The following is a 16,266-nucleotide window of genomic DNA, read 5'->3' on the forward strand; positions in this document are numbered from 1 at the left end:
CATTTTTTTTCTTCATAGAGGAAATACTTTCGTCTCAATCGTTTTATATGAAAAAAATTTTTTTTTTAAAAAGAAAGAAAAAAAATTCCTTTTCATAAAATATAGAGAAAAAAAATGATCGAAAATAAGTGTCGAACGTTTAAATGAACAAAAATGACGATTTAAGTATATTTTATAAATAAACCTTTTCGAAAATTTTCCAATTGCAATAAAAAGAAAAAGCGGAAAGAAAAACAAATGTGAATAAAAATATAATTTCGTTTCTTCTCTATTCAAAATTATTGTAATAATAAAATTAATTTCGTCCTAACTTTTCGACGCTAAATTCAGCAACCTTTTTAGTTAATATTAATTAATAAATAAATTCTTTTATTAAATTAATTAATTAATTAATTTTTTTGTTAAATTAATTATTAATAAATCTTTTTATTAAATTAATTAATAATAAATATTATTACTTATTCAATATTTAATTTCACAATAAATTGTCTAATTTTAATAATAAACAATCATTTACTTAATATTTAATTTATTTGTCCAAATAACTGCGGTAAAAATTTAAATTAGAAAAATTTTGAAATTCCAAAAATAATAATTATTTATATTTCCCATTGAGTGTAAATAAAAGAGATAAAAAGAGAATGAAAAAAATTTTAATTTACAATAAATTGGTTATATCGTCTATATAAAGTGGAATATTTACACTCATCAGCGTGAAAAGATTGTAACGAGATCTTATCAGTTTTGGAAAGAAATGAAGTGTAATATTTATAGAGCTCAAAGTGATAATATTCAATTATATTAAAGTAAATGACGTTGGAAGCCACAGGGGGTATTAAAACAGTTTCGCAAATCGAACTACGTACGATGTTGTAATTATTGACAATTAACTGCGTAATATACAAAAAAAGAAAAAAAAAATGTGTCATTCATCCTCTTATCAATTCGTTAATTAAACAAAATTTGAAATTTCATTTAAGATACAGAGATTTATTAATTCATTTCGGCTCTTTTTTTTTCTTTTTGTTTTTGTAAAGAAAATTTTGAAATTAGTACCTATTTAAAATCATAAATTAAAATTTAAAAAAAAATTAATTAAAAAAGTGACAATTAATATTATGCGAAATTAATTGTTATTAATTAATTATTATTAATTAATCGCATTAAAATTATAAATATTAAAAAAGTTATTAAAGAATTAATAATATCAATAATTTATAAAATTAATTATTATTAATTAATTTAATTAATTAAATATTAATTTAATTCCAATTATCCTTGTTTATATTAAACAAAATTTATTATTTGTAAAGTAATTTTTTATTTATGTATTTATTTTATTTTTTATTTATTTACAAATTTATTATTTAATATTATTTGTAGTAAATTACTAATTTGAGTTAATTATTATTAACTGAATATTATAAATTTAATTATCCTCATTAATATAAAAAAATTAATTAAAATAAATATTATTAAAATTCAATTATTAATTAAGAAGAATTTTATATAAATAGATAAAGTAGCCTATCGATTATGGCTTAAAACACTTTTTATTGTAATTCACTGACAACCATGAGAGTTGAAACTATATATAGAAAATGCAAAACTGGTTCGACTTTTTGCTACAATTCACACGTATATGTTAAATTTATCTTTATTACCAGGAAAAAAAATTATTTTTCAATATACTATATATATATATAAAAGGTAATAATATACAATTTAATTGTATATGTCCAATATTGCACACACATGTTTTCAAATTATCCAATTTAATTACATATAATTTTTAAACAAATTTCTAAAAAAATATCTAATAGTTAAAAAAATTTTAAACATACTATTTTTCTGCATTTTTGTTTGCTTTATTTTTTCCATGTAATTATTAATTGTTCTGATTTTTTTGTAATTTAAAAGTTAAATCTTGTTATATTTAGAATATTCTAAAAAAACCTACATTAAAGCTGATAACATACATTTGTGTAAGTTTACTTGGCTCAGCACCATAAAATATTCACGTGCACACAGCGTGATCGTTACTGTGAATATTTAATTGTTGGAGAAAAAAAATTTTATATATTATAAACTGATTTAAATTTTTATTATTATTTATTCCGATTCATTTTTATTCGACAATTTTTATTTAGATCATAAATAGCGATTTAAATATTATTATTGTATTAAATAGTATTATTTCGTATTTTTATTATTTGTCTAAATCAAGTTTCTATAATTAAAAAGCACGTCAAAAATAATTATAAATAAAAAATACTGGCGATAGTAAAATCATTTGTTGTGACGAATCTAACTATTTTAATTTCGATAATATACCATACGTATGTGTATATATATGCCATGACCTCCTGGACTGATTTTTCAATCATGCAAAGATTCCCCATGCAAAGAATTCAGTTTTTTAAGTTTCGAAATTTAGAAATAAGAACTTTTTGAAATACAATATTTTTAAAAATTGAAAAAGATTTTTTTTTTTTTGCTTCAGAGAGAAAATTTTCTGCGGAAATATTTAACTTGCTATTTAGCTACAATGTGCCACAGTGCCAGGCAACCATTATTGGCATACCGACTTGTTTGCACAAGAAATAAATTTTTTTTTCATTGTTGATAAACTTTTATAAAAATGTTCCATAGTTCACTTGTTAAAAGTAAAATTATAAAAGGAATTTATAATTTTACTGCAATTTTAACTGGAACAACAAATTAAGCCTATAAATTATATTTTGAATCGAATGTTACCTTATTTTCGAAAGTGGAATTTTTTCTCCCTTTCTTGTAATACTGTTGATTTTTCTATTAGTAGTTTTTACTAATCAATATTATTCACTAGTTTTTACAATAAAAATGCACTGAAATGCACAGAGAGCAGCAAAAAAAAAATTTGCACAAATTGCCGACTATAGTCTTCTTCTTCTTCTTTTTAAGTGAGGTTATCGTTCTGGCGGCAACCGCCGTGCACTACTACCAGGGTTGGGAAGGTACAATCAGCTGATGCGCGCGCACCTGCAACCCGATCGCTATGAACAGAGCATAATTATAATTATGTCGAATTCACAGCACGTACTCTAAAAATAAATTTAATTAATTAAATAAAACATTAATTTTAGAATTTTATCAATCAGACAATAATATTCCATCTATTCAATAAATCGACAATTTGAACAAATGTTTAAATTCGGTATTTGAGACCTTCGGACAATCGAAAATTTGGACATGGTGTCGATTCTGAACGCACCTTTAAAGTAAGAACAAAGATAACCTCACAATCTTGAATTCAATCTTCTTATCACTTTTGGTAATATTTGTTATAGAACTACATAACTTCTGCAACAATATATTAAATAAACAAAAAAATTCTAAGTAACGAAAAATTCGCCCTGACTTTATTGAGGTCACGGGAAAGAATAGAAGAACAAGAAGAATAGAAAAAAAAGTGACAATTGCGTTTAAAAAGCAGCTAAAAATACAGTATTGCAGGAGGTGAAATCGGTGAAATGACAGCTGAAATAAAACCCGTACCGGGAGTAACTCAGGATAGATTCAGTACGAATCGAAAACCAATTCTTTTGTCAAAATTAGAAGGTTGCAATGATGATGTTAATGCGGCGATTATTATACCGCGGGAAGACGGTGTCATCAGTGTTTGCGATGACAGGTACTCTTATTTTTAACTTATTATTACTATTGTTGTTTCTATTATCTCTTAGGATGAAAATTTCCTTCGAAACAATGTCCTTTCTGAAATTATTTTTCTAATTAACTATTTTATAAACCTTTTTATCTTTTTTTACCTTTTTAAACCTTCGAACTTTCTTTTTATCCCTTTTTGCCTTTTTTTACAACGAAGTGGCTAAATTTTGTTCTTTTTTGCACTGTTTTCTCATTTATAGCTGCTAACAATTTTTTTTAGAGCCATTATGGAATATTTTTATTTAACTCGAGGTTAATTCGTTAATTCGATCTCAATTCTGAATGTCAAGTTCGACTTTCAATTGAGGAAATCTTTTTTTTATTGTTAGTAGAACTTTTTATTTACCTGCCTTTGTTTAATGTTGCAATTTCCATTGTTTCAACATTATAGGCAATTTTTATGACGAAATTCATTCTATAGCTTGTAATCTGATAAACTTATTATTGGATTTCATGTATTGAAGCACCTGTTACTCGATAAGTTTTGAGAAATGCAAGTTTTCTCTTTCAATTTATTATTTTTGCTGGTTCAATTATTTAATTGAGATGAAAAATTATTATTTTATGCAAATTCTACCTTAAGGGGGGGGGGGGGAATAATAACAATGGAAATTTTTTCTTCTTCGATATAATATTAAGTAAAAAAATAAATAATATTAACAGGGTTTTTTTATTTAATAATTATCTACTGGTTTTTTTAAATTACAGAACCGTGAGAGTTTGGTTGAAACGTGACTCGGGCCAGTACTGGCCGAGCATTTGCCAATATATGTTAGCAGGAACAACAGCAATGGATTATTGCGCAGAGACGAGACAATTATTTGTAGGATTAGAAAACGGCTGTATAAATGTGAGAAATGGATGAAAAATTTTAATCCTGGTTTAAAAATATTTAAGAGAGAATAATTTTCGAATTTTAAATGAATTTAATTAGAAATCTTAAAGAACGTAGATTTTTGAAAAATTTTAATAAATTTAAATTCTTCTGAAGTTCGTTAAATTTATAAAATTATGTATTCATAAATCTATTGATTTATAGAAGAATTTTAGTTGAAAACCGTAAAAATAATTGAATTTTGGAGAAGTTACAAATGATTGCAGAAATTCAATTATTTTCAAAAGTAAAAAAAAGCCTTCGGATAGATTGGATTATGTTCAAAAATTGAAAAAAACACTTCAAAATTTCAATTATTTTTATAAATAATAAAATTCTTCTCCAAAATTCAATTATTTTCGAAAATTTTAATAAAATCTTGACAAAATTTTAATTATTTTCAACAATTTCTCTCAATTCAATAATTTTCAATATAGTATTTTAATAAAATTTTCCATAAAAATTAAATTATTTAAAAAAGTTTCGATAAAATTCTAAGTAAACATTCAATTACTTTTCAGAATAATAAAAATTTCATAGGAATTTAATTATTCAGTTATTTTTAGATGTAATAAAATTCTTGCAGGAAATTAAATTATTTTCAGGAATTTTAATAATTATTTTAAGAAAATTTAATGAAATTCCTTATGAAATTAAATTATTTTTGTAGATATTTTTATAAAACTATGCAAAATTCAATTATTCTGTGGCATTTTAATAAAATTCTTTGCAAAATTCAATTATTTTCATAAATATCAATATTCATTACAAAAATTAAATTATTTTTAAAAGTAATAAAATTCTTCGAAGAAAAAAAATTATTTTCAAAATTTGTTTAAAAATAATAGTCACGATTTTTAAGAATTCAATTATTTTCATGAATAGTAAAACTCATCGCAGAATTTCAATTATTTTTAATGCAATTTTAATCGAATTCCTCGAAAAATGTAGTTAATTTGAAAAATTTTATTAAAATTCGCTGAACGAGTTCAATTTTTTAAAAATTTGTTGATAAAATTCTTTATGGGAATTGAATTTTAACAAACATTCAATTATTCAATAAATTATTTATTTTTGTATTTAAATAATTGAATTCTCGTAGAATTTTCTGGGAAAAATTGCTTTAAAAATGAATTTTAGTTAAAATTTTAGATAATAATTGAATTTTAAAAACATAGCGTGAATTTTTAGAAATAATTGAATTTTGAGAAGGTTTTAAATTTAAATCCTTGAAAATCTGAATTTTTCATACTTTTAAGTAACAATTCTGTCTACATTTTTTACAATTATTTTTAAACGTTTTAATTTTAAATTATTTTTCTGTGAAATCATTTTCATTTATTGTTTATTTTTTTAATTTTGCATTAATGTTTGGAAAAAATTAATTTCAGGAGTTCATAATAGAGCCGGATTATAACCGAATGACACACATGAAGGAATTTCTCGCACATCAAGCACGAGTGACGGGTGTTATATTCGCCTTGAGCTGCGAATGGATCCTGAGTATTGGACGAGATAAAACTTTTCAGTTTCATTGTGCAGAAACTAATCGAAAACTTGGATCTCATCTGGGAGATGCTTGGTACATTGCGTTACAGTATCCTTTTCTCCAAACAAATATTAATCAAATTATTTTATTTTGAAATTTTATAATTTGAATTTAATTATTTTATTTTTAATTTAAATTTAATTTAGGGTTGCCCCTGTGGCAGGAAAATGGTCAGGAAATCTATGAATTCCTCGAAGAATGTATTAATTCTTAAAAATGTTATTAAAATTCGTCAACATAATTCAATTATTTAAAAATTTGTTGATAAAATTCTTTACGAGAATTCAATTTTAACATTTAATTATTCAATAAATTATTTATTTTTTAATTTATTTTAATTGAATTTTCGTAGAATTTTTTAGTAAAAATTGATTTAAAAATCAATTTCCGAATAATCGATTTATTATTTATGAAAATAATTGAATTCTTGCAACGAATTTTATTACATTTTTTTTAAATAATTGAATTCTTTTGAGAAATTTTAGTACTTTTAAAAATAATTGAATTCTTGTGAAGGTTTATCAGTAAAATTTTGATAAGTTGTTAATTTCAAAAATAATTAAATATTTATTTAAAAAGGAAGTTATTGATGTTTTTGAATAAATTTACTTTTACAGAAATTTGCAAATAAAAGTATTAGAACATTTTTTATTTTTGAGTATCTAATTATTTATAGAGTGAATCAGAACATTCTTTAGGGCCAGGGAAAAAGTTAAAATTTTGTCTGTAATTCAGGGAAAGCAATTAAATTTTTAAGTCAATCCTGTAATTGAAATTGAAATTGGAATACAAAAATTGTAAATTAAAAAAAGGTAAACAAAAACCTTAACTAAATTAGATTTGATGCTGAGTCAAAACACGCATTTGTCGGCGATTATTCCGGGCAAATAAATATGTTAAAACTCGATACAAATGGAGTGAGTTTCATCACGACTTTGAAGGCCCATTCTGGTAGTATTCGATCGTTAGCATGGGATTCAGAGAAACAGTTACTTTTCTCAGGAAGCTTCGATCAAAATATCGTCGTCTGGGATATTGGTGGTAAGCAGGGAAATGCTTACGAATTGCAAGGTCATCAGTGAGTATTTTCACTCCTCGATTTTTGGCTTATTTGGACTTTTATTTCAACTATTTTAGAAAAAGACGATTTTTTCGAAAATTTGACATTTTCGAGAACTATTTTATTTATTTTGATTTTATTTATTAAAATTTGTAATTTTTTGTTTTAGCAATAAAGTAACGGCCCTGTGCTACTCAAATGGTGATCAAACATTGCTCTCGGGTGGAGAAGACGGAGTTATTGTTTGTTGGGACATGGGAGCGGCGAGGAAAGAAACCGCCGTTTGGATTGAGTCGGACACATGTCAAGCCTGTGGACGACCATTCTTTTGGAATATTAAGGCGATGATGGATCAACGTCAACTCGGCCTGAGACAACATCATTGTCGTCATTGTGGAAAAGCTCTTTGTGCACGATGCACATCACATCGTATTCCAATTCCCATTATGGGTTTTGAATTCGAGGTTCGGGTCTGCGATCCATGTCACATTCACATTAAAGATTCAAAGTACGTACAATTTTTTGTTTCTGTATTTTCCGTTTTTTTTTTCTATTTCAGGGCTCGAACTAGGTCCGTAAATCCTGTAAAAGTCCGTAAATTTGCTTCAAGTCCGTAAAAGTCCGTTTTTTTTAAAAAAGGTCCGTAAAGTCCATAATTTGATTGAGAAAAGACGAAAAGTTCGTAAATTGTACGATATAATTTGGAGAATTTTAGAGAAATTACAAATGATTTCAGAAATTCAATTATTTTCAAAAGTAATAAAATTCTTTCCAGAAATTCAATTATGATTAAAAATTTTTTTAAATTCTCTTCAAACTTTTAATTGTCTTTAGAAATAATTAAATTCTTCTCCGAAATTCAATTATTTTCAAAAATTTTAATAAAATTCTTGGTAAAATTTCCATTATTTTCAAAAATTTTCCAATGTTCCAAAAGACTTCAATTATTTAAAAAAAATGTCATAAAATTCTACACAAACCTTTAATTATTTTCAGAAAATAATCATTTTCGTAAATAATAAAATTCTTTTTAGGAATTCAATTATTTTTATAAAATAATAAAATACTTCGTAAAAATACAATTATTTTCAAAAATAACTAAATTCTTCACAAAAGTTCAATTATTTTCAAAAATTTCACGAAAATTCAATTTTTTAAAATAGTATTTGCATAAATTTATTGGCAAAAAATCAATTATTAAAAAACTGTTTTAGAAAAATCTGTGCAAGAATTAAATTATTTTTACAAATAATATAATTTTTCACTGGAATTCAATTATCTATAAAAAATTTTAATAAAATTCTTTCACAAGAATTCATTTATTTTTAATGATAATATCTATTATTTTAGAAAATTTTAATAAAAATTCTTAGCAAGATTGCAATCTCATAATTTCTAAAATTTTTCGCTGAAATTTAATTATTTTAAAGAAATTTAATAAAATTCTTCGCAGAAATTCAATTATGTGAAAAATTTCATAATATTATTTATAAAAATTGAATTTTTTTTTTTAATTTATAAAATTCTTCACAAGAATTTAATTATTTTCAATAATTTTAATAAAATTCTTCGAAAAAATTTTATTATTTTAAAAATTGCAATAAAATTCTTCATAAGAAAAGAATTGTACTAAATATTTTCAAAAAACTTAATCTACCTAAATAATAAAATTCTTTCTAGAAATTCAATTGTTTTGAAAAATTGTGGTAAAACTTCTTTATAAAAATTCATTTATTTTCAATACAATGATGTCAAAAGAATTCAATTATTTAAAAATTTATTGATAAATTCCTTTACCATGTGAATTCTATTTCAAGAATCATTAAATTATGCAATGAATTATTTATTTTTGTATTTAAATAATTTAATTCTCGTAGAATTTTCTAAAATTTTCAGTTAAAATTGTAGATTTTTATAGTTGAATATTAAAAGCATTAGAGTGTGAATTTTTAGAAATAATGGAATTTTGAAAAGGTTTCAAATCAAAATCTTTGAAAATCTGAATTTTTCATATTTCCAACTAACAATTCTGTGGAATTAATTTTTTTGAGAAATTTTAATTGCTTTTTTTAAAAATATTTCAAAATTTTATTTTTTAATATATATTTTTTTTGTAGAATTTACGAATGATTGAAATTTTGTAAAATTGAATTGTAAACAAATAGATTTGAAAATTCTCGAAGAACTTTTTCAAAAATTATTAAAAATTATAAAAGAATTTTATAGAAGAATTTTTGTTAAAAACAGGAAAAAAAATTTAATTTTAGAAAAGTTACAAATTATTGCAAAAATTTAATTATTTTCAAGAGCAATAATATTCTTCGCAAAAATTAAATATTGTTTAAAAATAATATAATTCTTCTTAGGGATTCAATTATTTTCATAAATAATAAAATTCATCGCAGAATTTCAATTATTTTTAAAATAATTTTAATCGAATTTCTCGAAAAATGTAAATATTCTTAAAAATTTGATTAAAATTCGTCGAAAGAATTCAATTATTTAAAAATTTGTTGATAACATTCTTTATGGGAATTGAATTTTAAGAAACATTGAATTATTTAGTTTTGTATTTAAATAATTGAATTCTAGTAGAATTTTCTAATAAAAATTGATTTAAAAATGAATTTTAGTTAAAATTTTAGATAATAATTGAATTTTAAAAACAGCGTGAATTTTAGAAATAATTGAATTTTGAGAAGGTTTTACATTTTAAATCCTTAAAAACCTGATTTTTTCATACTTTTAAGTAACAATTCTGTAGAATTAATTTTTTGAAGAAGTTTAATGGAATTTTTTTTTAAAAATTATTATTTAAAAATAATTGATTTAAAAAAGAATTTTAGTTATAAATTCCAGAAAAAAATAATTGAATTATTATGAAAATAATTTTGAAGAAGTTACAGTAATGATTTCAGATTCAAGATTTGGAAAAAATTTACTCACTAATTAATTAGTTATTAACAGAAAATTATGGAAAATAATATATAGTTTGAAGATTTATTAATACAAAAGTGATAGAAAATTTCTGAATTATTAATTTTTGAAAATTAAATTTTCAGTCAAACTTCCTTGGCATCATTTCATGACGCAAAACACAGCATCGTTGGAATGGATTTAGACGCTGGACGTCGAAGATTACTGACAATTGGTCAGGATCGAATTATTAAAATTTGGGACATTACTGCTCTTCTTCAGTAAGTATTTAAATATTCAATTTCTCATTAACGTCGAAAACTCGAATTATAATCAAACACTTCCAAGGAACGAATTATTATAATTCTGTTCGATTTTAAAAGGCAAAAAACTATTGCACATCATTTTTATCCAGAAAATTAATTTTCAAAAACAAGTAAAAATATTTAACGACTAAATTAAAAAGAAGGAAAAACGAAAAATTTTACTTATCTAATTTATAATTCAATTTGTTTTTATTCGGAAAGAAAAATAAGATAAGTTTTTCGGTTTTATCGAATTTAGTCCTAACTTCTTTATTGCCATATGAAATTAATAATTTATATTATTGAACACTCAATAATAATATTGTGGTGTAATTAAAGTAATTAAGAGGAAAAAACAGATTCTGATTGTATAGAGGAAATATAACAGTTTTAAAAGTACTGTTATTTCCTGCTTGTAAATTTTTTACAGATATATTGATAATATGAGAAAAATAATTATAACACACGTGTAACTTTTATCAAAAATTGAAAATGATGTACTAAGGAAAAATTGTATATTAAGTGATATATTTACCTTCTATATTATAGCAATTGTATGCGATGGCTGTTACTGTTAAAAAAATGGCATTGTTTAATTTTTTTCCAATGTGTTAGTTGTTTTAAATAATTTTTACTATAGTTATGAATTTTACGAGTTAAAAGTATATTTACTTTGAACTTTTGAAATTTTTCTCTAGGTACTAATGAATAGAATTTTTAATTTCCCCTATTATTCCTCTTTCTTATTAGACTTTAAAGAAAGCATTTTTAATTAATTTACTTACTAAACAAAAAATTTTTTCCTCTTTTTATACATTTTTGTTGCGAAAAAAAAATATTTCTAGATTTAACAAAACATAAATTTCTGTAAAAAACGAATGCATCGATTATTAAATTAAAAAAAAAGAATATAAAATTTCCAATAATAAATTAACTGTAATTTTTCTTAATTTGCAAAATGTCGACTGCGAGTGTATAAAATTTTTTATCGTATTTGGCAATATAAATAATAAATTAAATATATTTTCAATTGTAAATGTGTAAAAATATGGAATGGAAATTTTAATTTATATATTGTATATCACAAAACCAACAAAAATTACTAGTTTTTTTTTTAATTAATTAATTTTTAATTATAATAATAAAAATATAGTTTTAATAAATTATGGAAAAATCTATTCAATTAATGTATATGTAATTAATTAACTAATTGAATTATTTATTATAATAATTCGATTATTATTCCATTTGCAAAAATGATCATCGAAAAATGCTTGAAATAAAAATTTCAAGAACTGCGCATTACTATCAAGACTATTATTATTATAAAATTTATATTAAGAAAAAGTATAAAAAAAAATTATACAAAAAAATTTATACATTTAAAAAAGAAGAAAAAAAAATTTGTAATGCTTTACAGCATTGTCGTATAAAATTCTTTACTGAACATTGTTAGCCATTAGAAATGTGTAAAGAAATAAACAAACTGTAAGAATATATTAATGACAAATTTATAAATAAAGTTTGTTTAAAGAAACTTTTGATATTTTCAATTATTTTCTTTTACAGGGTTGGATATTTGTCAATAAAGTCAGGGAAATGTCAGGAAAAAATTTTTTGTCAGGGAAATTTTATAAAAATCATTGAATTGCGAAAAGTTTTTAAAAATAATTAAATTTTACAAAGAATTCTATTAAAATTTTTGATAATTATTGAATTTCTGTGTGGCATTTTATTAAATGTTTTTGAAAATAATTGAATTCTTAAAAAGCATTTTATTATTTATGAAAGTAATTAAATTTTCGGCGAACGATTTTATTAGAATTTTTAAAAATAATTGAATTTCCAGGAAGAAATTTATTACTTTTAAAAAATAATTGAATTCTTCTGATGAATATTGTTATTTATGAAAATAATTGAATTTTGAAAGGAATTTTATTAAAATGCCTCAAAATAATTGAATTTTTGAGAATAATTTTGTTATTTTTCGATATAATTGAATTTTTTCAAAGAATTATTTATGTAAATAATATTGAATTCTTGGGAAGAATTTTATTAAAATCTAAAAGAATAATTGAATTATTTCAAAAAAATTTTAAATAATTGATTTGTTTCGAACAATGTTCTTAAAATATTTGAAAATAATTGAATTCCTTTGAAAAATTCTAATATTTTTTTTAAATAATTGAATTTTTCGAGGAATTGAATTTAAATGTTTAAGAATAATTACATTTTTGAGCAATTCCTGTAAAATTGTATTGAAAATAATTGAAATCCTTCGATGAATTTTATGATTTATCAAAATAATTGAGTTGCTAAAAATTTTTGTTTAAATTTTCAAAAATAATTGAATTCCTTAGAAGAATTGTTTTTTTAATGAAAATAATTGAATTGAGAAAAAATTTTATTAAAATGTTTGAAAAGAATTGAATTTCTGTGAAAACTTTTGTTATTTTTGTACATAATTCAATTTTTCCAAAGAATTTAAAAAAACATTTTTTTAAATAATTGATTTTTTCGAGGAATTGAATTTAAATTTTTAAAAATAATTACATTTTCTGAGCAAATTCCTGTAAAATTGTATTAAAAATAATTGAAATCCTGCAATGAATTCTATTATTTCTGAAAATAATTGAATTCTTGCGAAGAATTTTATAAAAAATTTTGAAATTAATTGAATTCCTTAGAATAATTTTATTATTTGTGAAAATAATTGAATTATTGAGACAAATTTTATGAAAATGTTTAAAAAGAATTGAATTTCTGTGAAAAATTTTGTTATTTTTGAAAATAATTGAATTTTTTTTAAAGAATTTTCTAAACATTGTTTTAAATAATTAATTTTTTCGAAATATAATTGTGTGAAGAATTTTGTTATTTTTGTAAATAATTGAATTTTTACGAAGAATTTTATTATTTATTAAAAAAATTGAATTCTTGACATGAATTCTATTAAAATTTTTGAATATAATTAAATTCTCCATCGAAATTTTATAACAAGATTTGAAAATAATTGTTTTGTTTTAAAGAATTTTATTGAAATTAAAAAAAATAATTAAATTCTTTCGAGGAATTCAATTGAAATTTTTATTGAAAATAATTGATTTCTTGCATTATTTTATGAAAATAATGGAATTCTTCAAATTTTTTCTACTAATTTCACCAAAATTGTATTAAAAATTATTCAATTTGAGTAAAGAATAATATTTAACTTTTTGGAACTAATTGAATTTATTAAAAAAATTTTATTCAAATTGTATTGAAATAAATTGAAATCCTGCGACGAATTTTATGATTTATCAAAATAATTAAATTCCTAAAAAGAATTTTATTATTTTTGAAAATAATTGAATTATTGCCAAAAAATGTTATTAAAATGTTTGAAAAGAATTGAATTTTAGTGAAAAATTTTGTTATTTTTGAAAATAATTGAATTCTTGAATAGAATTTTATTAAAACTTTTAAAAATAATTAATTTTTTCGAAAAATATTTAGGATGAAAAATTTTATTTTAAATAATTGAATTTTTGTGGAAAAATTTATTTGTGAAAATAATTAAATTCTTCGATTAATTAATTTAAAATAGTTTTTTTTTTTTTTTATTAAGTATTTATGAAAATAATTGAATTATTGCGAATAATTTTATAAAAATTTTTTTAAAAGACTTGAATTTCTGTGAAAAATTTTGTTATTTTTGAAAATAATTGAATTTTTAATAAGAATTTTAGAAACATTGTTTTAAATAATTAATTTTTTCTGTGAAGATATTTGTTATTTTTGTAAATAATTGAATTTTTACGAAGAATTTTTGTAATTTATTCAAAAAATTGAATTCTTTGACAAAAAGTCTATTAAAACTTTTGAAAATAATTAAATTCTCCAGGGAAATTTTATAACAAGATTTGAAAATAATTTAATTATTTTAAAAAATTTTATAGAAATTAAAAGAAAAATAATTAATTTCTTTCGAGGAATTCAATTGAAAATTTTATTTTAAATAATTGAATTCTTGTGGAAAACTTTATTTGTGAAAATAATTGAATTTTTCGATTAATTTAAAATAGTATTAAAAATAAATGAATTCCTGTGGAAATATTATTTTTTTGAAAATAATTCAGGAAGGGGTAATTTTTAGAAATTATTAAAAATCATTTTTAATCTTTTTCCTTAAACTTTCATATTTTCCCGTAAAAAGAATTTTGTCATGGAAAATAATTTTAATGTCAGTAAATTATCAGGAAAATTGATAATCTGAAACTTCTGAGCACTCTATCTGTTTTATTTCTTAAGTTATTAAAAATCAAAAGAACCAGAAAGTTTTAAATTGAATTCTTTTATTTTCTAAAAAGATATTTCACATTTATTTACAGTTACTAATATGTACATTTTTTCGAAAAAAAATTAAAATTTACATGGAACTGAGTGTCAAGAACAAAAAAGAAAACCTTTTTTTTTAAATCGAGGAAAAAAACGTAATTAAGAAATTATCTATATTAAAATTCTTTGACAAAAGAAGATTGAAATAATTAAAATACATAAAAGGGAAGAATTCATATTTTTGAAAATTCGACACAACGTGAAGGATCGGTGGGATAATATTCTTGGCACTTGGTCATTAATCTCTTTAAAGCCTGAATGTATTTTCGTTGAGTCTCGTCATTCATAACGTGAGCGACATTTTTCGAGAAAATCTTCTCCCTTCCGGTACGTGCGTGAATACCAACCATAGTGACACCAATTGGCCACGGTGAATTGCCAATTGCCATTTGTAAATATGCATCACTCGCCAGAATATAGTTTCGTTCGAGAAGATGTTTCACAATTTCTGTCAAACTGTCAGTGATGTCTTCGGTGAGGGATTTATTTTGCAATTTACGAAGAAGCGGCTTAATATACTCCCTTGTTTGAGCGTAAGTTGCACTTGCCATTTTTCCTCTTGTTCCCATTTTCTCAGCTGCCCCACGACTATTCAATTGATTGCCCCACATTTGCACGAGGAACTGCAGGAATTGTGTTATGACATTCATGTCATATTCACGATCGCCGGTATTTAATTTCGTCGATTTTTGCTGTAGATCCTCGTAGGTTACGCATTCGTCGAGAAGATTCACCTCGACCTTGGCGCCATTGCTTCCTGGTTTTAGGGGTGCGAGAATTTCATTCACATAGGCCAAGTCCACTTGTTCCATGGCCTCTTGGAAATCGTTTCTAAAACCCTTATTCACCTCGGGCTCGAGAATTTCACATTTTCGCAACCTTTTAAAAGCGTCCTGCTCCGTTTCGGCGAAGAGGAAAATTGGCTCACCACGTTCACGGAGACGACGTATAACCTCATTTCGCGGTAAGGTTAGATGTTCATTTGTCTCCTCGACACCTGCTTTTCCCAATTCCTCAGACTTTACAGCTTGCAATCGATCACTATTCACACCATTTGTCTGTATTTTTTCCGCAGCACTCGACAAGAAATCGGATCTTTTGAAATATTTCTTCTTACCGCACAAAAGCTTCTTTTCCTCCAACTCTTTTCGTTTTCTCTGTATCTCCGCTTTTAGCGAATCCATTCTTGTGAATTCGTATTTCCTAAACTTCTTTTGTTATAAATAAACTTTAATTATACTTTAGAACTTTGGAAACAATCAGAAAAATTGTTTTTTTTTGTTAGTTAATGTGACAAAAGGCAAAACGTCAACAACTGTCAAATGACGTAAGGCGCCATTTTGAAACAGTTTCCCCGCCAAAATTCGAATTTCAGGAAAAGTTGAAGAAAAAAAATAAATAATAAAAAAGTAAGTTACCAAAATTTTGATGAAAAATGTTTGAAGGTAAATTTAAAAATGAAAATTAATTGATTCAA

General features: G+C 22.8%; 3 protein-coding genes across 4 annotated transcripts in view; 1 reads left to right on the top strand and 2 right to left on the bottom strand.

Annotated features, from left to right (window-relative positions):
• Positions 1-2,959, bottom strand: part of LOC122508094 (glutamate synthase [NADH]) — a 70,920-nt gene extending 67,961 nt beyond the window's left edge. For both annotated transcript variants that reach the window (XM_043621203.1, XM_043621200.1), the window contains exon 1: positions 2,758-2,959. The gene's annotated coding sequence lies outside the window, so the exon portion shown is untranslated. The remainder of the gene's footprint in view (positions 1-2,757) is intronic.
• Positions 2,960-3,262: 303 nt separating this feature from the next.
• Positions 3,263-11,013, top strand: LOC122508096 (WD repeat and FYVE domain-containing protein 2). The gene is made up of 6 exons (XM_043621205.1): positions 3,263-3,673; positions 4,417-4,558; positions 5,974-6,179; positions 6,970-7,209; positions 7,361-7,699; positions 10,254-11,013. Exons 1-6 carry the CDS (start codon positions 3,513-3,515, stop codon positions 10,390-10,392), a joined length of 1,227 nt encoding a protein of 408 aa, XP_043477140.1. The 5' UTR covers positions 3,263-3,512; the 3' UTR covers positions 10,393-11,013.
• A 3,716-nt stretch (positions 11,014-14,729) lies between these two features.
• On the bottom strand, positions 14,730-16,133 carry LOC122508097 (pre-mRNA-splicing factor 18). Its single transcript, XM_043621207.1, has one exon. The coding sequence runs from the start codon at positions 15,971-15,973 to the stop codon at positions 14,963-14,965; it is 1,011 nt and encodes a 336-aa protein (XP_043477142.1). The 5' UTR covers positions 15,974-16,133; the 3' UTR covers positions 14,730-14,962.
• Between the last annotated feature and the right edge of the window lie 133 nt (positions 16,134-16,266).

The sequence above is a fragment of the Leptopilina heterotoma genome, unplaced genomic scaffold (assembly GCF_015476425.1).
Source record: "Leptopilina heterotoma isolate Lh14 unplaced genomic scaffold, ASM1547642v1 Lhet_52, whole genome shotgun sequence".
NCBI lineage: Eukaryota > Metazoa > Arthropoda > Insecta > Hymenoptera > Figitidae > Leptopilina > Leptopilina heterotoma.